Raw genomic sequence first — 25,481 nt, 5'->3', positions numbered from 1 at the left:
ATTTTAAGTTTGCTATTCCTAATGAAGAATAAGAACTGGGGTATTTTGAAGTCCGTCATCAAAAATCAGATAACTAATAGACACAAATAGACACTTGTCCAAGTGTCTACTAGAATAACCCAATACCTTGTATTTCTCCCAGAGCCATTGCTTTTTCCTAAATTGCCCTAAGTACTTTATACTTCTTAACAGGTTATAGAAAATAAAGTCTTCTTTGGCAGTGAATGTATGTCCAAATCATAGCAAGTAAATGCAACAGAAATCGAGCCTCCTTGGGCTTGTACTAGGCTGGACATCTGTCCAAATGGTATTGTCAGCAACAGGAAGTTTAGAGAGTTCTCTCAATGGCCTGTGAGTGGGTCTCACTTCCTTTATTTTTATTTATTTATTTATTTATTTATTTATTTATTTATTTATTTATTTATTTATTTTGGTGTTTTGCTATCCTATGAAGTCTTTTTTTTTCTTCCTGTATCTTACGCATACCCACATAAATATCAACTTAAGCGCCTTATTCTGAGGGCCAACTCATGTGACCACAGAAGTTAAACTCATACTGAAATTCAAAGGAAATAAGAAAAATGGAAAAATATACCTAATTGTTAGTGGGGAAGGAGCTTAAAGGGAGGTAGAAGCGTTCCCACTTAATTATTGGCAAAGCTGTACATTCTTGTCAAGAGGGGGTGGAACAGGGAAAGACCTCAGAAGGACCAGAAGGTTTTGTGGAGAGCAGGAATTCCCATTCCCTCTACCAATATTTGAGCAAATAAGAGACACATGGAACTCCTTTCTCTCAAAGCATTGAAATCTCATTGCATCCAGCACAGCCTCTACTCACCTGGAAGATCCCAAGGAAAAATCTGGAGCTTTGAAGAGATGATGGTTTGAATCCTCCCTCCTCCACTTTAACTGTGGGCAAAATACTTAACCTCTCTGAGCTGCAGTTACCTCCCTGCTCCCTCTTATTATAGGTTAACTTACAGAAGGACTGTCAGGGGCCTGATACAATTCCAGACACATAATTTGAGGATTGTAAGGTACTTAGCAGAGTGGCACTCAGTAAATGCAATAAGGAATCACTGCTATTAATATTCAGGTGTTTGTTTTCCCTTCAGACCTACTACTGCCTTTGGCTCTTTCCTGTTGCCTTTGAGTACCTCTACTACTGACTGGGCCAAAAAAAAAGATTGGAAAGCAATTAGCCCATTGGAGAGAGTAAATGGTGAAATGAGTTGCTAAAACTAAGTGGAAGATCATATATGGATTTAATTTCTCTGTTTTCTGCCTGTCGCCTGTTATAAATAATTGAAATAATTATATTCAATAAATTTTCAATTTATAATTGAAAATTAAGTGTATTATCAATAGCAATATCATTGTCTTCATCAGGGACCTGTTCACATGGGTCAAATTTTATACTATCGAAAACTCACACAAACCAAACAAATCTCACCTACCACCCTTTTGGGAAACCAATATATACCCTTACTAAAACCAAAAACACAGGTGCCTGGGTGGCTCAGTCATGAAGCATCTGACTTTGGCAGAGGTCACGATCTTATGGTTCGTGAGCTTGAGCCCCACTTCTCTCCACCCCCCACTTCTCTCCCTCTTCCCCTCCTGGGATTCTTTCTCTCTCTGCCTCTCGCACCCTCTAAGATAGATAGATAGATATAGATAGATAGAAAGAAAGAACCAAAAGAAAATCCCTGAAAAGTTACCAGAGTTACTGATAGTACATGTGGGTGAGATGTTTTTCCTGGAGAGAATATACTTCAACCTGATTACAAGCCAGATACTTACCGTTTTTCTAATAATACATCAGAACATTTGAGATTTTTGCTAAATTCAATAAACTATCCTTTTCTTGTCATCTCCCATATTTCCCTATTGCTGGTTCAGAAGTTTGGCCCTTTGAATTAATTTTCATCGTTCTATTTCAAGTCCAGTGGTTATTTTGAACCCTGGAGATAACTGCTATCAGACTTCTGCTTAGAAAATGTCCTTGTTAGGAGAGGCACCCGGCGAGACAGACTGAGGTGCAAATCCTGGCTCTGCCACTTGTGACCTTGCGACAGTTAAGTGCTTTGGATCTGTGTCTTCCTCAATGCACCAGGGTTCACAACACTTCCTGGGGCATTGAGGATGAGGAGGGGTAGTATGTAACAGTCCTGCATTGGTACCTGACCGTAAGGAGTAGGCATCCAATAAAGGTTCCTTCTCCTTTCTACCTCCACCTTCTTGGTAAATTTCAGTGCCTGTTTTTTTGGGAATAACGCTGTGCCTTTCTTGTGTTTCAAGGATGTGGTTTTGGGGGAAAACAACAGCTTTGGCCCTGTGAAGGATCCGTGTTATTTGGCTGGCCCTGGGTCCAGGTATGTACGTGTATTTATGATGCCCTCTGCCTTAGGAATGCCGCCGGAGTTCAGATTCTGTGTCTCCCTCTCTCTCTCTCTCAGAAATGAATAAACTTAAAAAAATTTTTAAAAATGTTTCTGTTCTTCTCTCCAAGGAAGGGAAACGTGACATTAAGATGTTTCATAGGACTGTGTGCTGCCTCTGCCATTTGTCTGTACCATAGGAACCTTCTACGTTTTTTATTTACAGATGACTTCCTTTAAGGATGAGACTTCTTCAAAATAGATTTAGAATGTGTACTGTTGAAGCAGTGGTTGACTTCAAGTAAGAGTAGCCTCAGAATAGTTCATGGAGATGCTCCATGGATATCCTATGATGGCTGTCACACATGGGGCCTCTTTGTGTGGCTGTCTTCCAGTCTTGTGCACAAAGGGTCAGGTCTGGTGACTAGAACACTAGAGGAGGAGTGACCTTTTCATGAACAGCTTCACAGAGCAAGACAAACTTACAGGAAGCACACAAAATAAAAAGTAAAGCTCCCAAATCATAATTTTTAGGCATTTAGGGATAAAAAAAAATAGCAGGAAAGTTAAAAATTGTCATCAAAATCATTTCTCCTAAGTAGAAACATATAATGGATACTTGTTTAGACTTTGAATTTTTGAGCTGTTCACATGGAGCTTAAGTAGAAATTTCCAAGGAATTTCTCCTGAAGCACGTGCCTTTATGTGGTTTTAAGGCAACATCATAGGGCTATCTACTATAATTTGTAGTATGCATTTACATCTTCCCTCCTACCTTCCATGTTTTTTGAAGCCAGTTTCTTTTTTCTTACATTTAATTCAATCCTTGTTTCTCTTTTTCTCTATGCTGTATTCACCTTCTCAGTAGCTCAGCCTAATACTGCCACCTAAAAGCAGCCTATGTGGTATCAGGAGGTGGGTATTAAGTTACCTTCTTTATGGCCAAGAGCAGAGGTCCACGGTTATGTGCTCTTGCTCCCATAGCTGTGCCTAAAGTGAAGAAAACATTCAAGGTGAGGCTGAGAACTTTGGTTAGTTTGGGTGCATTGCTTACAAGCTAGAAACAAGGGAAAAGTAACAGTGACCTAACGTACTGCCAAAAGAGAACTGTCTGAAGTCAAAGGCGAAAGTAACTCAACCAAAAAAAAAAAATCAAATACCTCAGTTACAAAAAAAATTTGAGGGGTGCCTAGGTGGCTCAGTTGGTTAAGCATCTGACTCTTGATCTCAGCTGAGGTCTTGATCTCAAGGTCGTGAGTTCAAGCCCCAAGGTGGGCTCTACACTGGGCGTAAAGCCTACTTTTTTTTTTTAAGTTTATTTATTTATTTTGAGAGAGAGAGAGAGAGAGAGAGAGAGACCGAGAGACCGAGACCGAGCAGGGGAGGGGCAGAGAGAGGGAGAGAGAATCCCAAGCCTGAGGCGGGTCTCGATCCCACAAACCATAAGATCATGATTTGAGCCAAAACAAAGAGACACTTAGCTAACTGAGCCACCCAGGTACCCCAAGCCTACTTAAAAAACAAATGTGCGCCTGGGTGGTTCAGTTGGTTAAGTGTCCCACTTCAGCTCAAGTCATGATCCCACAGTTCATGAGTTTGAGCCCCGTGTTGGGTTCTGTGCTGACAGCTCAGAGCCTGGAGCCTGCTTTGGATTCTGTGTCTCCCTTTCTGCTCCTCCTCCGCTCATGCTCTGTCTCAAAAATAAACAAACACTAAAAAAAATTTTTTTAAACAACTTGACTAGACATTTCTCCAGAGATGATAAAAAATGCCCAACAAGCAGATGAAAAGGTGCTTCACATCACTAATGATGAGAGAAACACAAATCAAAACCATAATAAGATACCACCTCATACCCATTTGGATGGCTACTATCAGATATATCGAAAGGGATGTGGAGACGTTGGTCCCCTTGTGCAAACATGACTACTAGGCTCCTGCCACCTCTAATTTATAGCTCAGTAATAAATGTCTTTCCCTCCACCAAAAATAATTGTTGGTGAGATTGCAAAATAGTCTCAATTGCTTTGGGAAACAGTATGTCAGTTCCTCAAAAAAATTAAAAATCTACCATATCTGAGCATACATCCTTAAGAGTTGAAAGTAGTATCTCAAAGAGATATTTTCACACCCGTGTTCATAGCATCACTACTCACAATAGCAAAGAGGTGAAGCAGCCCAAATGCCCATCAATAGATACAAATGTGGTATATACATATACTGGGATATTATTTAGTCTTAAAAAGGGAGTCTGACACATGCTACAACATGGATGAACCTTGAGGACATTATGCTAAGTGAAACAGGCTGGACACAAAAGGACAAATACTCTGATTCCATTTACATAAGGCATCTATAAACTAGTGAAATGCATAGAAACAGAAATTAGAGGTTTCAGGGCTGGGGGAAGGGAAAAGAGTTGTTGCTTAGGTATCGAGTTTTGGATTTACAGGAAGAGAAAGTTCTGGAAACCTCTTGCACACCAATATGGATATACTTAACACTACCGGACTGAACATTTAAAAATAGAGTCATAGGGGTACCTCAGTGGCTCAGTAGGTTAAGTGGCCTACTTTTTTTTTTTTTAATTTTTTTTTTCAACGTTTATTTATTTTTGGGACAGAGAGAGACAGAGCATGAATGGGGGAGGGGCAGAGAGAGAGGGAGACACAGAATCGGAAACAGGCTCCAGGCTCTGAGCCATCAGCCCAGAGCCTGACGCGGGGCTCGAACTCACGGACCGCGAGATCGTGACCTGGCTGAAGTCGGATGCTTAACCGACTGCGCCACCCAGGCGCCCCAAAGTGGCCTACTCTTGATCTCAGCTCAGGTCATGATCTCACGGTTCATGAGTTCAAGCTCTTCATCGGGCTCTGTGCTGACAGTGTGGAACCTGCTTGGGATCCTCTCTCTCTCCCTCTCCCTCTGTCCCTTCCTTGTTGGCTCTCTTGCATGTGTGTTCTCTCAAAATAAATAAACTTAAAAAAATGGAATAGTAAATTTTCTGTGTTTATCACATTTTAAAAAAAGCTATGAAGGAAAAAAAAAAAAAGAAGACTAATTGCTTTCAAACTCCATTCTTGAATGTTAGGATTCCTGGATACCTGTGAACGGATGTTTGCCTCTCACACTCTAGTATAAAAGAGACTCAAACATCTCTTTCACCCAATCTTTTGTTCTTGAAAAAATACAAAACAATCCCCTAGGAGAAGCATTCTCAACTAGACTAAGCATTTAACTCCAATATTACCTTCAAAGATATACAATTGAAGTATGGCTCCTATAAACTAAGAAGATTCAACATAAACTAAAAATATATGAAAGATTAGAGGTGCCTGGGTGTCTCAGTCAGTTAGGTGTCCAACTTCTGCTCAGGTTGTGATCTCTCGGTTTGTGAGTTCAAGCCCCACATCAGGCTCTGCACTGTCAGTGCAGATCTTCTGTCTCCATTTTTCTCTGCCCCTCCCCCGCTCTCTCAAAAATAAATAAACATTAAAATATATATCTCAAAGTTTATTTGGGCTTTAAATAAAGGATAAATATTATATTTTGTGGGGTTTTTTTTTAGTGATGCTTCCCCTTTTAAAGTCTCAAGATACAAATATAATAAAATGAAGGTACCCAGGTTAGTCATTAAAACTGATTCCAGTTATTCTGTGTCCTATTAGAGGGTATGGAGTTTGAAAAGAGTTTATATCCTACAGTCTAAACTGCAGTTGGGCAGAGTTGTTCAACAGACATTTACTGAGAGAGTCCTTTTTTTCTTAAAGTTCATTTATTTATTTTGAGAGAGAGAGAGCACGTGAGCATGAGTAGGGGAAGCAGAGAGAGGGGAGACAGAGAATCTGAAGCAGGCTCCACAATGTCAGCACAGAGCCCGATGCAAGGCTTGAACTCACGAACTGCGAGATCATGACCTGAGCTGAAGAGTCAGAAGCTTAAGTGACTGAGCCACCCAGGCACCCCCAAGACAGGACTTTGTACCAGGTACTGAGGATACCAACATGAGTAAGACATGAGAGAAAAGCCCCCCAGCGAATTTCCTGCCTCTGGGTTTTCAGTACCCCCATTTGGGAACCCACCAAGAAGTACAAAGTAGCCAATCTTAGATATTGAGACTTTCCTGGTAAAGATACTCCCTCTGAATGAAAAGGATATCTGAGGGGAAGGGAGGGGCTGCATCCGAGAGAGAGATGGGCCCCTTAGCCATCTGCATTTATAATACAGAAAAAATAACATCCCGAGAAGAGCTAATTTGGTTCTTTGCAGTCTTCTCCTTCCATATGCTGCATTATCCTTGCCTGGCACTTGGATGGTTTTGTGGCAGGCCTGGGCTGGGGTTCTCCTGGGGACTGAGCCACAGCTTCCCTCGGGACTCAGATCTGCAAAATGAGAAGTTCCATCTGCTCTCCAGATTCACTTGCATACGAGTCAAGGAGCGCCAAATGTGGAATTTTCAAATTAGGGTGGTTTGCCGGCGCTTTGTTTTTTCCCCACATTAACTCTTGGGTGGCAGCAGGCAGTGCTACAGATTTCTGTTTTGTTTTCCTTTCTTCCTTTAGAGCATAATGACAAAAGTATTGGAAGTTGTTGGGTTTTTCCTCAGAGCCTAGATAGAGGACAGGTGTTTAACTCACCACGTACCCCATTTGCCCATTGCTATTGCTCTCTTTCTCCAGAGATGATTGCTTATTAGCTCCTTGGGGAGACTCCCCTCCCCCTCCTGACCTTCCATTGTAAAAAGTGAAAACAGGAGGAAACTGAGGGAAAACTGTAAATAAAACCGTCAAGTTCACAGCCCACACAGGTGCTTTCCAAACAGACCTCTCCCATGGGGATCACACTGGGACTACTTTCCCAAAGTAGTCCTGAAAGGGGCAGAAGAAATGTACCGGTTTCCTTTTATACCCCAAAGCCTGCCCCAAAAAGCTGCCTTATGTGGGATGTGTAGAGGGGGTGGGGAGGTCAGTGAGAGAGAGCTAATAAAAGGAAATGCCTTGTGACCCCCATGTCTACCATCTGACATTTCCTGTAGGACTGTATGTCTGGAATCTTTTTTTTTTAATTTTTTTAACGTTTATTTATTATTGAGAGACAGACACAGAGCGTGAGCAGGGGAGGGGTAGAGAGAGGGGGAGACACAGAATCCAAAGCAGGCTCCAGGCTCTGAGCTGTCAGCACAGAGCCCGATGCGGGACTTGAACCCACGAACTGTGAGATCATGACCTGAGCTGAAGTCCGTCACCTAACCAACTGAGCCACCCAGGAGCCCCTGGAATCTTTTTTTGTTTTTTAATGTTTACTATTTATTTCTAAGAGGGAAAAAGAGAGGGAGACACAGAATCTGAGGCACACTGCAGGCTCCAGGCTCTAAGCTGTCAGCACAGACCCTCATGCGGGGCTTGAACCCATGAGCCGCAAGATCATGACCTGAGCAGAAGTTGGACACCCAACCAACTGTGCACCAGGCGTCCTTTTTAAACTTGGTTCTTTGTGTGAGCAGCCTGAGGGACAGTGTGTGGCTCCTCTGAGGCCCTCTGAGGCCCTGCCTCCTAAATGCTTTTCCCGTCTGTGTAATGAACTTAGGGTTCAGAGTTTGCCCCTTCTGAGCTGTAACCCTTGTGTTTGTATATCCTGCTCCAGGTCCGTCAGTTGTTCAGAAAGAGGCCACGAAGACATGCTGTTGCTCAAACACCATCCTAGCCTTCATTGGGGTGGTTCAGGCTGCAAAGCAGTTGGTGATTCCTCTGTACCCAGCGAATGTCCTGGACCCCTGGACCATCAGAGGCAGGCCAGCAGAACAACACCTTGCCCCAGGCTGTTGCCCACAGGAATGCAAGGGCATCTCACAGACACTAGGGCTGCATCCCTGACCCCGCTCAGCTCAGCTCTGCCTTCCCCCGTTCCCTCCAGCTCCCAGGCTGCGACCGATCAGCTGACTGGAAGGGACTGTCAGACAGGGCAACAGCCACTTCCTCCATACACCCCAGCAGTGACCCACAGAAGCAATGGTCACAGCCTGGTCCAGCCTGCCAGTCCAAGAGGCCACGAGCCCAACAGCCCGGAGCATGGGCTAGAAGAGGCAACAAGGAAGCGGGTCTCGTTGCTTCAGCGGCCTGCCCCACCTCGGGTGAAGTGGGCCCACACGGTCAGAGAGGACAGCCTCCCTGAAGAATCCTCGTCACCTGATTTTGGAGACCTGAAGCACTACAAAACACAGCAGACTCCTCCAAGCTCAGGCAGCACTCTAGACTCGCCTCTTGGGGCCCCAAGCACTCCAGGGAGGATCTCCCTCCGAATATCTGAGTCGGTCCTGCTGGCCTCCCCACCACCTCGGGAAGATGATGATGATGAGGTGTTTGTGAAGGACTTGTACCCCAACGCCACTTCCAGCCCCACATTTGAACTTCCCCCACCCCCACCGCCTCCGCTGAGCCAGGACACCCCAGTGAATAGCTTGGATGACTTTCCTCCACCTCCTCCCCACGCTCTGTATGAGGCCGAGCTGGACAGTGAGGATCACAAGGAGCCCTGTACCAGGTAAGTGAGCAGACTCTGGATAGGACAAGCCCCCAGCTGAGGAAAAAAAGGGTGCCCCTCTCCAGTAAGAGTTTTACCCTGCAGGCTCCCCGGATCCTCCTTTCATTGGCCACAGGAGAGCCCTGTTGTGGACATTTTCTACAGAAGCTTAAGTCGCGCGACTGGCAGAATGGTTTCATTTGTTTACCTTGGCAGGCTGTGACCCTAGTACCCCATACTAGCATCGAGAACAGAGGAACAAGAGTAGTGAAAATGGACACCAAAGCCCAAAAGGCATAGTTCACTTCTGTGGACACGATAAGTTCAAAAGGTCTTAAATAAATAGCATCCCTCATTCCTGCTTGAGTTCTGAATCAATTAAGAAATAAGACAAAGGAGGAAGACATATAGAAGACAAAAGTATCGCTCATGTTACTGATAGAGCTGATACTGGAAAATATGGCTCCTCTCTTGAGTGTAAGCGAGCCTCCTGATGGTGAACCCCAAACAGGTTTACCTGCCTAGTCTCAGGCCATGCTAGATACACACTGGTGTGTGTGTGTGTGTGTGTGTGTGTGTGTGTATGGAGGGAGAGAGAGAGAGGTGTAGATTAGCCTAGAGGTAGCCTCACTCTCAAAAGAAAGAGAAGAAGCTGGATTATGGACAGGATATGGTCAGCTTTCTTTCCACAGTCACTCCGTGTCCATTGGAAAGGATAAAGAACAGAGCTAAAGGTCAGTAATGTTGAGGGAAAACCTCTCGGAAGCCAGAAGAATAGAGAAGAAGCATTTCCCAACAAATACTTCCCAGGACAAGCAGTCTCTAAACACCAAGAGAACACGTTGCCTTTGCAATTAACTCCTTCTGTTCACCTGGACCTTTCAGAAAGCTCTAGAATCTCACAGCAACATTCACCAAAACTGAATTCCTACTAGATCCCTTAAAAAGTTTTACACACTCCCATGTGACCAACTGCTGGGGTGAGGAGAAAGCCCTCAGGACCTTGCAATTTGTGGGGAGTGATAACCTCAGGGCATGACTACCTTGCCCCCACCCCACCACTCCTCATGTGGGAAGCCACAGCCCTGATGTGGAAAACTTCTCCTTCAGTCTTCCTACCCTTCTGTTGACTCCTCTCTTACCCTCTCTTTTTTAATATCCCTAGCAGCTCCAGCAAATTTGCCAAGGTGACAGTTGCCAAGGAAAGGCCCATGCCTGGTACAGTCCATTTGGTTGGCAGTCAGATACCAGCTTCCAGATCGCAAACTTCTATCAAGGGTTCAGAAGCCAACGAGACCAACCCACCCTCCACCATGGGCGCTCTGCCCCAACTTGCTGGGGCTCTTGGCAAGCAGCCAGGCCCCGGGCAGCCATCTCCCATCCACAACCCAGTCAGTGGGACTCAGAGTTTAGAAAAGAATGTTAGTTCTGGTCCTCAGAAGACCTCAGAAGACATCAGAACAGAGGTTCTGGCAAAGGAAATTGTCCACCAAGACAAATCTCTGGCAGACATTTTGGATCCAGACTCCAGAATGAAGACAACTATGGACCTGATGGAAGGTTTGTTTCCCCGAGATGTAAACTTGTTGAAGGAGAACAGCATAAAGAGAAAGGCCATGCAAAGAACTGTCAACTGTGCAGGATATGAAAGCAAGAGGTAAGTCCCTGGTAATGCCCTCAAAGAGACTTATATTTAACCTCCTTCCATGGGGGTGGTAATAGGTCTAGGACAACTTGTGTGACATTTTCCTGCTTCCAAAGATTCTGACCCAAGAATGACACGTCATCTCAGCCTTAGCAGAATGGCTCTGAGGAGTAGAAAGTGGGGCAGACTGACCTTGAGTTACTAGGCACTTGCCCAACAGCAAAAATAGTAATAGTGGTGACAATTGCCATTAAAACCATTAATATTGTTGATGTCTTTGTGTTAGCCCTTGTAGTAATTTTTTATATAAACATTATCTCACTGAATCTTCACAAGAACCTCCTGAGGTTGCGACCAATCTTACCTCCCTTTTACAAGTGAGGTCACTGAAACACAGAGAAATTAAGACTGCCCAACCAAAGCCCCAGAACATGTGAGTGATGGCGTCTGGATTTGAGCTTGGCCTGGTGACTGTGCCTGCTCTCATAATGATTTCACAGTGCCCCTAACTCAATAAGCAACAGAGTCACCTTTGCAGACAGCACCACAGGGGTCAGTGCTGAGTGGCAGGGAGAAGTGGTGAGCAGAGCAGAGGCCTCCTCAAGGTGGAGGTGAGCACAGACTTCTAAGAAGGAAGAGAGCCCAGGGCGCCTGGGTGGTTCAGTTGGTTAAGCATCTGACTTTGGCTCAGGCTGTGATCTCACGGTTTGTGAGTTTGAGCCCCCCATTAGGTGAGCTCAAGCCTCATTTTGGGTGAGCCCCGCTTCTTTCTCTCCCCACCTCCCCCTCTCTGCCCCTTGCTCACTTGCACCCTATCTCTCTCAGAAAAAAAAAAAAAAAAGAAGAAGCAAGCCCAGACAAATGGATTTACTACACTGACATTCGCCCTTTTCAAGAGTTAGGTGGATGTTGTGTAACCCTAAAAATCAAGAGAGATCTGAACGTGGATGCAGTCTCACAGTGTTGTTCAGCCAGCGAGCCTCTGCTTCTGAAGCTCCCTGATGGCACGTGTTTACAGTCGTGCAGTGCGTCCCAGCCCCCAGCCACAGGGGTGAAAGGACCCTGAGCAATCTGTATTTTTCATTCTTTTGATTTCTCCTGGGTGATCGCATATTTTCTTGTATGTTTGATTTCCTTAAAGGACTACTATGGGAAAGGTTTAGAGTGGTTTTTGTTTTCTTTTTAATTTTCATTGAAAACTATGTGGATTGATGGATTGGTACTCCACAGTTAGTGGCTTCTAGACTAAATAAAAACAGAGCTTTTTGTCTAAATTTGGGCTTGCCTTTAGAAATTTCCAACTGATCCTAACTAAATTACCAACAGGAATACTATGTTTTGATTTGGGGGAGGGGGAGAGAGGAAAGAGCGATGGAGTCCTTACAAGCTCTTTGATAGGTTGTTGGAGACTCTCCTAATACAAGGCCTGAACTGTCACCTTGTCCGTCCCCTTCTTCAGATTTGGCAAACAGAGACTTATTGAGGTGAAGTGACTTATCCAGGGTCAGCTGGTTAGCACACATTTACTGAGTACCCACAATGCGCAAGACAATCAATCCACTGGGTTCCACGAAGGACCCAAAGATGGGTTTCTCTGGGTGTGTCAGTTCCCCGTGGGTAGGTGTCATAGATCAGAGTTAGGGGCTTCCATTCATTCTGTTCTCTGACCACTTGCTGTAAAAAGGCCAAGGCAACTTACAAATACATCCTTAGCAAAGTATTTCCTAGCATTATCACTGAGAACATTCGTTCTCTCAATTTAGAAATGAAATAGTCATGTAGCTTTTGCGGCACGGAGACCTGGAGGAATTTCAAAAGGCTGGCATGCGCCATCTTCTGGTGAAAACAAGCAATGTCCTATTGTGCATGAGACTAGCCATTGTGAGGTTTAGTCAGTCAAAAGCCTGAGAAGCATTTGTAATGCTATGAATATATGGGGGGGGGGGGGGGGGAGCATATCAGAAGACTTTTTTCCTATTTTTTCAATTAACTGAATTAAATGTAACTATATTGCTTAGAAGAATAGTCCTATCAAACAGGAAATGAATAAAAATGACTTCTTCTGTGGCTCTTTATTCCATAGTAAAATGATGGCCTAGATGTTAAAAATAAAGTCACAAGATTGAAATACCTCTCCAAGAGAACCTCACCTACTTCCATAGAGTCATTTATTCAGTTAGTAGGCTCTGACCTGTACTCTGAAAGACAGCTTGGTGATAGTCAAGCAGAGAACACTAGACATCAGGTTTCTCAATTCCTAGTTTGTTCCCCGGCCTCGAAACCCCTGCTGTGTACCTAAGGAGTAGACTTCACATCTCGTGGCCATTGACCAGCAAGCTGTAGATTTCTTAGGCTTATCTGGGCTGTCATGCTTATATGAGAAGGAAACATGGCCAAGTGTCCATGCAACAATCATAGTAGGCATCAGAAAGATGACGGGTAACCCTGGAAGAGTAGGAAATAACCCACAACTGGAGATGGTGCAGCACCTTCAAAATACCCTCACACTCAGGGACTCATACTTTTTATATATAATTTATTGTCAAATTGGCTTCCATACAACACCCAGTGCTCATCCCAGCAGGTGCCCTCCTCAATGCCCATCACCCACTTCCCCTCCCCCACCCCCCATCAACCCTCAGTTTGTTCTCAGTATTTAAGATTCTCTTATGGTTTGGCTCCCTCCCTCTCTGTAACTTTTTTCCCCCTTCCCCTCCCCCCTGGTCTTCTGTTGAGTTTCTCAGGATCCACATATGAGTGAAAACATACAGTATCTGTCTTTCTCTGACTGACTTATTTCACTTAGCATAACACTCTCCAGTTCCATCCATGTTGTCACAAATGGCCAGATTTCATTCTTTCTCATTGCCAAGTAGTATTCCATTGTATATATAAACCACATCTTCTTTATCCATTCATCCGTTGATGGACATTTAGGCTCTTTCCATAATTTGGCTATTGTTGAAAGTGCTGCTCTAAACATTGGGGTACAAGTGCCCCCATGCATCAGCACTCCTGTATCTCAGGAACTCATATTTATCACAAAAGGAGAAACACGTAGGGAGGTCAAATGACTTATCCAGAGTCATCTAGCAAATCCACAGGCCTGATGTCCAGTCTCCTTCCCAGCACTCCCTTTGGTGTTTTCCAGCCCAGGTCTGCCTGGCTTCCAAGAGCCCTATACATAGTAATCACTCTTTGGTAAGTATTTGTTCATCCTAATTTCTGGGAAGGGAATGAATAGCATTTTTTACACCTTTCTGAATGCACAGACATGTGGTAAAATGAAGCTTCTGGAATGTGCTGTGTACTTTTTCGTTCTTTATGCCTCAGGAGTGAAGACAAGGAGGCAGTGGGCATGCTGGTGAACTGTCCTGCCTACTACAGTGTGTCTGCTCCCAAGGCTGAGCTTCTGAACAAGATCAAGGATATGCCAGAGGAGGTGAATGAGGAAGAGGAGCAGGTGGATGTCAATGAAAAGAAGGTAAAGGAAGAATTGAGGCCTGTGTTCTGCTCTCTCCAAAAAGAGAGTCAAGGTCTGAGCAAGGATACTGGCTCCTTAGGGCAGGAGAGGAAGAAAGGTCTGTCACATCACCAACCTTGCCCATACGGTCCTTGGACTCCTGACTCACATGGCACTTTGAGTGACTTCCTCATAGCTTTCCTGTCATTTTCATCTTTACAGATGACAAAAGTGAAAGTCATTACAGGGAATAAGTTACTTCCTAAAAGTCTCATAGCTGAGACTAAAACCCAGGTGCCCTACCTTCACTTAGTCCAACACAGAGACCCCAGCTCTCTTCTCTGAGCTGACCAGCCAATGCCCGCAGTCTGTAATTTTCCTTTCATGTTTCATGGCCAAAAGGGAAACCAGAAAATATAGAAACTTTAAGGAAAAAGACCGATTGTCAAAAGACACTTCTGAGAGGTGGTAATGTTAATCTTTACGTTCCCCCAACTCTGTCTGCAGCACCCCAGTGAATAGCTTGGAAGCACAGCACTGAAATTTAGTTAGCATTTGATACTCCTACAGAAATTTTACATGTAAGACATTTTAAAAATGACACCATGATGCCGCTGCTGTCTTCCCACATACCCTGAAGATCTAAGCCCAGCTGTGCCTGCCGGGGAGAAAGTTCTTGCCATTCTGCCTTCCCTACAGCCCCGGAAGGGCCACCTGCCACTGAGTTTTCAGCTCTTCATACAAGCCAGGCCCGTACACTGAAAAAGGACTCTGTTCAAACGCTTGTCTCTTGCTGAGCCTGGAATGTAAGTGGTTCTCAGTGGTACCAATCCCAGGAGAAGCCTTCTTAGGTGATTCTATTTCATTTACTCCATCTGTCCCAGGCTCTCTTGTTTGTGTGTGGAACGAGACCACAGGACACAGACCCTCGAGCAGGGAGTAATGGGGCAGGAGGATTTGGGGATTTTAGAAGCACCTCTGTCAGGGGTGTTCTTCTCCCTCCCACTGCTCCTGGCTCCGTGGACGCACAAGCGCACGGCTGGCACTGTAGTACTGAGCTCTCCCAGCCCGAGGTTTTCCCATTTAAACACCTGCTTCATGGCTCCCCTACTTCCGGCATATCCCTACTTCAAATGCCGCCGAATGCCCCCATTGAACGGGTCCTCCGATGAGGGAAAAAAACCACGTGCTCTAGTCTCTCTATTTATCCCAAAGAGGGAGCTATATAAACACCATTACAGGTACCAAGTTGCCATGGCGCCTTTCACTGAATATTTTACACTTTTTTGTTCCATTTTTTTTGCATGTAGAGATACCTTATTTTATAGTAGCAGTGTGACAAATTACTCATTGCTTTTTTAAAAAAAATGCTTTCCCATCAGTTTATTATCAGCCTCTCACTCTGATGATTATATGGCAAAAGTATTTTTAGATTGAGAGTATAAAGGCACAGAGGATTAATCCTCACAGGAAATAACATTAGGTACAATGTGCTGAGCACTTCTTACCTTGTTAAGTGTGGGCTGTGTTTTTCATACTGCTATATTCTCTTTATTTCCACAAAACTGCTCTGATACCTATACTGCCACATTTTACACCGAAGTAATCAGAATGAGTCAGAAGGAGTCAGGGCAAGAGAAGAATATCAGGCATTCAAGACAAAGGGACTGGCCTGGGTACAGACCCAGAGATGTGGAAAAACACAGGGAGTGTCTGTACTGAAGAAGGGTATCGCCAGCAGTTTGATACTTTGGAATGCCAACCAAAAGGCTCATGCCTCAGTTAGAAATGACCAAATTTAGAGGATCACACAGGAAGGCAATGGACCCCAGAAGATAAGGCTGGGAGGCTCCACAGGGGCCAGAATGCCATGGAGGTCACATAGGGCTTTGTTTGAAATCCTGAAGAGTTCAGATCTTACTGCATGGCACTAGAGAATCCTATGAGATGTTTTTAATGAACTGCAAGCTTATTCGTGCGTAATAGAATTTTCATTAGCGTCATTTGTGTTTATATTCCTGACTTAAAACAGAAAATATGGAGCGCCTGGGTAACTCAGTCAGTTACTCATCCAACTTCGGCTCAGGTCATGGTCTCGCGGTCCATGAGTTCGAGCCCTGTGTCAGGCTCTGTGCTGACAGCCCAGAGCCTGGAGCCTGCTTCAGATTCTGTGTCTCCCTCTGTCTCTTGCCCTCCCCACTCATGTGCTCGCTCTCTCTCTCTCAAAAATAAACATTAAAAAAATTTAAAAACAGAAAATATAAAGGGGCGCCTGGGTGGTGCAGTCAGTTAAGCGTCCGACTCTTGATCTTGGCTCTGGTCATGATCTCGTGGTTTGTGAGTTTGAGCCCCACATCCGGCTCTCTGCTGATGGTGTGCAGCCTTCTTGAGATTCTGTCTCTCCTTCTCTTTTGCCCCTCCCCAGCTTGTGTGCTCTCTCTCAAAATAAATAAACTTAAATTTTTTTTTTTAAGAAACAGAAAATATGGAGAGGGGCAGAGAGAGGGAGAGACTCCCAAGCAGACTCTGTGCTGTCAGCACACTGCCTAACTTGGGGCCCGAACTCATGAACCGTGAGATCACGACCTGAGCTGAAATCAGGAGTTGGACATTTAACTGAGTGAGCCATCCAGGTACCCCAAAAATATGTGAGTTTTAAATGATGTTGTAGAAGGCATCTATTAATATTTGCAGCATAGAGTTGAAAATGCAGTTCCCTTCCTGATATACAGCAAGCTTTTCTAAGGGTGATTTTAAAAAATTATGCTTCATCAAGATTGTTCCAAGGCAGAGACTAGCCTCCCACCAACCTTCCCAAAGAAATAACTTATTACCTGATATTTAAAGTTACTAGTAACCTAAGATACATCGCTAGTCATGAAATTCACTAAGACTCAATGGAAACCAGAGTCCCAATTAATAAATATTTTTAAAAATTGAAATCAGCCTTTTAAACCAATTCTACTTTATATATTTTCTATGTATACATCATAGATGATGAATTATAATGTTCCAAGTAAACAGAAGTTTGAAACACTTTCATTGTCTGAACTATCTGAACAAAAAAATCTAAAGACAGTCTAATAATTAGAGCTTTAAGTTCTTTGCCTAACCCAGCTATGTCTATTAGGCAAAAATCTGCTTCAACAGATCCCATGACTCTTTATTCTGAAGGCCAAAGGGCTTTGGCTTAGAGACTTAGTGGAATATTTCAGAAGGCAAAAAGAATCTGTTGTTCTGCAGAATTGGCTTTCCCCAGGACATCATTAGTGACCCAGATGGTTCTCAGCTGCCCATTTTTGTTGCTCTTCCTTCATTCCTCAAGTTCCAGATTTCTCTGTGGTCTTTCTTCCTTTCAGCCTGAAAAACCTCAGTCTTCCTTCCTTCCTTCCATTTCTTTTAAAATAGGTCTACTGGTGACGGTTTCTCTTAGTTTTCCTTCATCTAAGAATGTCATTATTCTGCTGTCATGCCTGAAGGATATTCTCACTGGATATGGAATTGGGGGTTGACTGTTCTTTTTCTTTTAGCACTTTAAAGTTGTCATTCCGCCTTCTTGCTCCCATGGTTTCTGACAAAAACTGCACAGTCATTTAAATATTGATTCTCCTGTATGCAATGTGTTGTTTTTCTCTGGCTGCTTTCAATTTTTTTTTTTCTTGGTCTTCAGTTTTCACCAGCTTGATTATGACGTGCATGAGCCTGATTTTCTTTGGTGATTCCTATTTGGCATTTACTGACTTCTTGATTCTGTACATTTAGGTCTTTCACCAAATTCAGGGAAGTTCTCAGCCGTAATGTCTTCAAATATTTTTTATGCACTAATCTTTCTTCTGCTTTTGAGACTCGAGTACCACAAATATTAGACCTTTTGATGTTGCCTCACAAGTCCCTGAAGCCCTAGTTCATTTTTAAGAATCTGTTTTCTGTCAGTTCTTCAGATTGGATAATTTCTGTAGGACTGTCTTCATTCCACCAGTAATTCTCTTAATTTCAAATATAGTTTTGAGTTCCAAAATTTCCATTGACTCAGTTTTTTGTAGTGTCTGTTTCTTTGCCAAAGACTTCTGTGTTCAAGAGTGTTTACTTTTACCATGGAGGAAGGTTATAAAAGTTATTTTAAAGGCTTTGGAAATCCCAGCACTGGGGTTTCCTCAGGATTGTCTTCCCCTGGGAATTGCTCATGTTTTACTGTTTTTTTGTTTTTTTTTTAATATTGGGTAATTTTGTGTTGTATTCTGAACATTTTGAGTATTACGTTTTGAGCCTCTGGGTTCTGTTAAAATCTTCTACAGAATGTTGATTTTTTTGTTTTCATTTTAGCAAGCAATCTATTCAGCTTGACTACAAGTTCTTTTTGTATTTAAAGTTTATTTATTTTGAGGAAGAAAGAGAGCAGGGGAGGGGCAGAGAGAGAGGGAGAGAGAGAATCCCAAGCAGGCTCTATACTGTCAGCACTGAGCCAGATGCAGAACTTGATATCACACACTGTGAGATCACAACCTGAGCCGAAATTAAGAGTCAGACGCTTGACTGAGCCACCCAGGTGCCCCTTGACTATAAGTTCTGTCCCACCTTCAGGTGCCAATTCCAACATCATTTCGGTTTTCAGAGCCTTTGCTGTGTTGCACAGATCCTTCCCAAACATGCACCATTCAGAGGTTAGTCTGGGACTTGGTTAGTGCTTCTATCATAGTTCAGTTCTCAGAGTCTTTGTTGTGCTGCTTTGGGTCTACTTGAGCGTGAGCCTAGGACTTCTGTCAGTTCATACACAGAATTAGGGGATCTTCTTTCTGGCTGTTCCGTGCAGTTCCCCCCCCCCCCCCCCCCGCGCCCAACACTGTCTGGCTCCCAGCCACCCTTCTTCCTGGGCCTCTGGCTAGAAAGACCAGTTCTCATGACTATAGCAGCCTGGGCTGCTATGCTGTTCTGCATGGCTGGGACCTCCCTCAATAAAAGAGAAAGAAAAAAGAGTGGGAATTCCCCTCACACCGTTTGGACCACTTCCTCTGACCATAAAGAAGACTTGTTGTTTTTGTTTTTGCTTCTCTCTCTCGGGGTTTTCAGTGCCTGTGCCCCCACTGCGAGTGCAGTTCAGGGAGTAGAGCTACTCTTGGGAGCCAGGGCTAGGGGAAGAAAACAAGGAGGGTTAAAAACAGGATTTTCCCCACACGTTTTAGCTCGAGGAGGCCCCTTTTTTTGGTCCTTTGTTCGAAAGGCAGGACTTTTCTCAGAGTTTTGCTGCCACTCTCTGCATGCACTTCAGAGCTAGAACATAGAAGGGGGAGGCAGGCAACTAACCCCCATTCCGGGTCATACTTCACATTTGGCTCCCTGTCCCGACACGCTGCCATCCTTCACTTTACAGAGTCCCCTTCAGAGTCCAGGGATGTTAGTTGTGGTAAGTGGGGCCGGAGGCGGTAGGGGGCGTATACCATGTTGGCTAACGCCAGGAGTCTCTCATCCTTCCTCCACCCTGGGGTTTACCATCAGGGAGAGAGCTGACAGGCATTTTAGAAAAGTCTCTCTGGCAGCTGTGGAGGCAGAGGCGGCAGTTGGGAGGGTGTTACAGGGAAAGTGACGGTACCTGTGTAAAGGCAGTGCAGTAGGGGCTGTGAGAAACAGGTGGATTTAAAAAAAAGGTGGGGGGGATTCAGAGTGGACAGAACATGGGGACAGATTAGATGTGGAGCATGGTAGAGAGGAAAGGGTCAAGGATGACTCTCGAGCTCCTGGCCTTACATGGCTGTCATAACTGAAATAGGGAAACAGAGGTCATTTAGGGAGGGAGGATGATGGGCTTAGTTGAATTAAAAAAAAATTTTTTTAAATGTTTTATTTATTTATGGGGCGCCTGGGTGGCGCAGTCGGTTAAGCGTCCGACTTCAGCCAGGTCACGATCTTGCGGTCCGGGAGTTCGAGCCCCGCGTCGGGCTCTGGGCTGATGGCTCAGAGCCTGGAGCCTGTTTCCGATTCTGTGTCTCCCTCTCTCTCTGCCCCTCCCCCGTTCATGCTCTGTCTCTCTCTGTCCCAAAAATAAATAAACGTTGAAAAAAAAAAATTTAAAAAAAAAATAAATGTTTTATTTATTTTTGAAAGAGAGAGAGAGCATGAGGGGGGAAGGGCAGAGCAAGAGGGAGACACAGAATCTGAAGCCGGCTCCAGGCTCTAAGCTGTCAGCACAGAGCCCAATGCGGGGCTCAAGCTCAAAAGCCATGAGATCATGACCTGGGCCAAATTCGACACTTAACTGACTGAGCCACCCAGGCGCCCCTGGGCTTAGCTGAATTTAAAGAAATTTAATACTGTTTCTTGTCAGAGAGTCCTGATACCCAGAACCAAGAGACTGTACTAAGTAAATAGGACAGCGTTCTGATCACAAGCCTTCCTGAGAGGAAGTGAATGGTAAAGAGCCACTCTTGCCAGAGAATGTGCCAGAGAATATTTGAAATGGTAGTTGAGTCCCCAAGACCTGTTTTCGTTGAGGTCCCACAACATGGGATGGAGGTTTGATCCCATTTCTGTCACTGGGACAAAAATCACCCCTGACTTTTCTCCTGGATGAAGTTCAGCTGTGAAAACAACCATGTACTACTGCCTAGATTCTCCCATTTAAAACCAAAGAAAGAAACAACAAAGCCTGTGGTTGAAGTGTCTTTATCTTCATCATTTTTACTAGCAGGAGCCTGAACTCCACTCTGCCCCTGAATTCCAGCCATGCAGCTAGGAGTCCTGAATTACTCTTCTTTGAGATGAAGATGATCCGTCAGCACAGGCCAGCCGTGTTATTAGCAACGTGATTGGGAACATGGTCAGCACAGATCCCTGAGCAGAAGGCAAGGTGGCATGGTCACGTGGGGGAGACGTTGAGTATTCCTCTAGAGGTGCGCCCTAAAATGAGTGTTCCCCAGACTATTGCTGAATCTTAATGACAGCACAAGTAGCAATAACTTGAATGTGTATAATACTTTTATATTTCCCAGAATGCTCGCACAAGCTTTATTATAGTTGAGCCTCAGAACATTCCAATGAGCTATTTTAACGTAGTGACTAAAACCCTGATCCCTGAAGCCAGACGACCTGGCTCTCGCAAGTTAAATAACTTCTAGCCACCTCACTTTGTGCAGCAGTAAAACCGGGATAATAATATACTACCTGTCTCATCAGGTTATTGGGAGTAGTAATTGAATAGTAAAATATTTAAGTGGTTCCTGGCACAGAGAAAGAGCTTAATATTCAAACATTAGTTTTAGGTAGATATTATTATCCCCTGGCTATGAGTGAGAAGATGGAGGCACCAAAGGTCAAGTGGTTTGATGGGGGGTGAGTTTTCTGTCAGAGCCTAGGTTCCTGACTCCTGGAGGCAGTGAGGAGGCCGGAAGGGGCCCAGCAGGGTTGCTGCAAGCAAATGGTGAGGTAGGAGGGGGAGGGTCTGTTAAACTATATTTAGAGGAAAAAAAACCCTATAAATTGCATCGCACACAGGGTGACGTAACAGTTCGCACCAGATGAGAAGTGAAAAAATGTGAATGACTTTGCAAATTAAGTAGCTCCTGAGAGACTAGTATGTTATTGAAACAAAACCCCTCAAAAGACCTGTGGTCCCTCCCACAGTGAATTCTGCAGCTAGAAGTTGGTAGGGTTTGGTTTTTTGTTTTTGTTTTTTGGTTTTTTTTGAAGAGGTCTGCCTGGCAGAGAAATGGTTGTTTGGTATAGCCAACTTTCCCTTGTTGCCTTCAGTTACTCACATCCCTTTTAAATCCAAATTTCCGTCACTTAAGTGTAGAAGCATTTTAAAAAATCAAATACCATCCAAATATGTACCATTTGGGCCAGGAGTGACGGATGAGATTGCTCAGTAACTTCTATATCACAGCATGGCCATACGTGCTAACACATCACCTTATGGCCCGGCAAATAGCTTTCAGAAACCAGAGTGCCACGAAATGTGCCCTGGTTCTTCCCACCGAATCCTCCCTGCATCACTCCCGGACATTTCCGTCTCCTTCTATTCTTCCTTCTACCCTGAAGCCCACAGTACACATCAGCTCCTGCACAGAGAGGCTGTGGTTCTGCCCGGCGTCTTTGAAAACCCAAACAGGCTGTGCAGAGGACAGACTGAGAGGATTAGGCTGCTGAGCCTGATCTCCCATTGCTGTTCCGCTGTGTCACTTCTTTGCCCGCTGCCCGCCCACTGGACCAGGCCTGCCTGGGGGCTGCCCTTTCGGCACTACTGACTGGCGTAGGAGCCCCCAGCTGAGTCCAGAAGAAACTCCGCCCAACACGTGAGGACGGACGTATCCTTCCTGGTCTCTGCTCATTCACACATTCAGAGTCTCCTGTCCCTTCAAATACCAGCTTCTGAGGCCATGATGAGGGTTTGTTTTTTAATGATATCAGATAAACTATCAACAAAAGTGCTTTTGAGTTCCAGAAGTGATGACACAGTATTAGTTTCAAAAGAAGTCCTAGTAAGAGGAATGAAAAACACAAGGCCGTTACCTTCTTTTCCATCTCCTAGTTCTGTTTCAAGACTTTTCTAGAAACTATACTTCTCAAGACAAGAGGCTGAAATGGATCCCACATTTGAATAATCAGAGACCTTTCCCTGAGGCTGGAGTATAGAAATGCTGCGCAGTCATCTGCCCCTTTGGATTTGGGGTGACTGTGAGAAGGTATCGTCCGGTGACGGAGTGGTGAGCCTAGGGAGTGCAGGCAGCAAGATGAAAACCTCCTGGCCTGACTTCATGGAGATGTCAGAGTCTCTCACTGTCTACCTGAAAAGCAGCTGTAATGACATTTGACTTCTCTGAACCTTGTCTGGTGGGAATGCTGGAAGCTGTAACAGCAGGCAGGGTTTATTTTTCCTACTGCTTTCCATCCGTCTCCTTGCTGTTCTCTTCGTAAGAACGGATAACACCACGCAGGATCGTCACACCCTGCTGGGCGTGTCTCTGGAGCTGCCTAGCAGGCTGGGTAGCAGGCAGATACCAAAAATGCCAGCCACAGTTGGTGGGGGTTTTCTGGAAAATCTGTTTTCCAGGAGAACATTAGGAATATTAAACAATATTCTCTGCCACCTGCATTTTTTCTGGGTTTAGACTCCTCAGTTGGGGAGTGATATAGACTGTACGAGGTTTTCCTCTACTGAAGGTATCCTTGCATTGACTTTGTCTTAACTACACAGCTTGAGGAAAGCCAAAGATTATAACCTATGACGAGGCAGTGCAGCAGATGAGAATTGTGTTAGTCACTGTTTAGCCTTTGGGCTTCGGCGAGTCGAGAAGACAAGTTGTCACCGTGAAGGCCAAAACGTAGACATTTCAAGGACACTCTGAACCTTAGATTGGAAGACAGAGTGCCTCTGATGGTCCAGCTCCAAGATGAGCACAACATGGAGAAATATTTCCCCATGTCATTGTAATTGTTGTATTTTCTGGTGATGAAGAAATAGTACCAAAAATCCTCAGGACCCTTCAGTTCTGTTAGTCAAAATTATTTCTATTTTTCCCCTTTTCCTTCCTTTAAAAATGAAGATTTTACTCTAACATCAAAATTGTGATCCTTTCTTACCAAGTTTCCAATTGAAGCCACATGGCTTGATTTTATATATATGCATAAAAAAAAATTTTTTTTTGAGCTGGAACTGTTTTAGTGGTAAAGAAATAGGTTTTAACCAAAAAAAGATTATGTCCTTTTTCCATCTGGCTACCTTAGGCTAAGAGAAAAACAAAAGACTAATTTAAAAATCATGAAGTTTAATTTCTCTTGTAGCAAACTAGTAGACATTTAGTATAAGTGTAATCAAACTGGAAACCACTAAGACCTTTACTTCATTCCTTCAGTTAAATATATTGGATACTTGTGTAACTGTTTCATATGCATAGACATTTGCAATAAAAATGGCAAATTATATAACTCAGGCAAGTGGAGATAGTGGAGCACGATGGAAAGATCAGACGGCTGACTTCTGATAAAGGTCTCGGTGAATATTTATGATGACTGTACAAGGCTAGTTCCTGAATCAAGCTAACTTGAGTTCAAGGCAGCCCCGCTTAATGGTATGTGTGTCTTGGGCCATCACCTCACCGGAGTCTGTTTCTTCACCTGCTGTATATGTATGATTGTTGGGAAGACTAAATGAGATAATCCATGTAGAGTTTATTGCACAGTGTCTGGCACAGAGTAACTGCTCTGTTGAATGGTAACTATCTTCAATACTCCACTCAGCTCTCTGGCCTTGGGTAAGTCCCTTCGTTCCTTTAACTCTTGGCTTCTCTATTTGTAAAACAAGAAATCTATACCCTACCTGCCTGTGGTGTCGTTATGAGGACCAAAAGAGAGCATGTCTTGAAAAGCCTTATAAAAGTGAGTAAATGGGGCATCTGGGTGGCTCAGTCGGTTGAGGTCCGACTTGGGCTAAGGTCATGATCTCACAGTTTGTGGATTTGAGCCTCATATCACACTTTGAGCTGACAGCGGGGATCCTGCTTTGGAGTCTGTCTCCCTCTCTGGCTGCCCCTCACCTGCTCATGTGCACTCTCTCTCTCTCAAAAAATTGAACTTAATAGTAAAATAAAAGTGAGTTGACAAGCCAGTTGGGAAAACTGAGCTGTACAGAGCATGACTCAATTGGGAAACATTACAAGGCGATGATATGTAGTCAAGTGTTGGCCTGTGAAGACTGAATAGGCTCAGAGAAAGGCAGTTGTAGACATTCAGGGAAAGGAAAGAATATTGTGGCGTCATGTTGAGAGGCAGTCCAGACAGAGTAGGGGACCTTCAGCTTAGCCTTGGAAAGACAGGATGTGCCTGGGAGAAATGAATCCTCTTTCCATTGACAATTCCGCTGGCTAACGTTTGCTGTGTGTCTCCTCTGGGGTTACAGGCCGAGCTCATTGGAAGCCTCACCCACAAGCTTGAGACCCTGCAGGAAGCGAAAGGGAGTCTGCTGATGGACATCAAGCTCAATAATGCCTTGGGGGAAGAGGTGGAGGCTTTGATCAGTGAGCTCTGCAAGCCGAATGAGTTTGACAAGTACAAGATGTTCATCGGGGACTTGGACAAGGTGGTAAACCTGCTGCTCTCCCTCTCAGGGCGCCTGGCCCGGGTGGAAAACGTCCTTAGCGGCCTCGGTGAAGATGCCAGTAATGAAGAAAGGGTAGGTGGACTAGTGATTTAGTTCAACGGCTTTTCCCTCTGAACCCACGCACATAGGTGCAATTGAACATGACCCCTTCTCTGGAGAAAATTATGATCTCTGGGGCAGGGAGGGTGGTCCAATGTATAGATTAGAAGTTATCTTGCATGCCAAGAGGTAATGCTGGCACTTCAGGCTCAGGGAATACTTAGGAAAGTAAAAACACAGGTACCAGAGTTTTCTTTCCTAACCTTCTTTCCTAGGAAAAGGAAGAGACAGAAGCATGGTGGGAGGGTGACATTAGAAAGGGAGAGAGGGACAAAAAGAAAAAAA

At 44.4% G+C, this 25,481-nt stretch overlaps 1 protein-coding gene across 8 annotated transcripts in view; it reads left to right on the top strand.

Annotated features, from left to right (window-relative positions):
- Positions 1–25,481, top strand: part of SHROOM3 (shroom family member 3) — a 321,642-nt gene that overhangs the window by 290,188 nt on the left and 5,973 nt on the right. For 7 of the 8 annotated variants that reach the window (XM_027058719.2, XM_053217221.1, XM_027058745.2 and 4 more), the window contains 5 exons: positions 2,302–2,375; positions 8,025–8,921; positions 10,066–10,557; positions 13,879–14,029; positions 24,897–25,169. In XM_027058719.2, the coding sequence (XP_026914520.1) occupies positions 2,302–2,375; positions 8,025–8,921; positions 10,066–10,557; positions 13,879–14,029; positions 24,897–25,169 (1,887 nt within the window). The remainder of the gene's footprint in view (positions 1–2,301; positions 2,376–8,024; positions 8,922–10,065; positions 10,558–13,878; positions 14,030–24,896; positions 25,170–25,481) is intronic. The other variant, XM_027058724.2, reaches the window with a different exon arrangement.

The sequence above is a fragment of the Acinonyx jubatus genome, chromosome B1 (genome assembly GCF_027475565.1).
Source record: "Acinonyx jubatus isolate Ajub_Pintada_27869175 chromosome B1, VMU_Ajub_asm_v1.0, whole genome shotgun sequence".
NCBI classification, from domain to species: domain Eukaryota; kingdom Metazoa; phylum Chordata; class Mammalia; order Carnivora; family Felidae; genus Acinonyx; species Acinonyx jubatus.
This window is presented reverse-complemented; position numbering and strand designations above follow the sequence as displayed.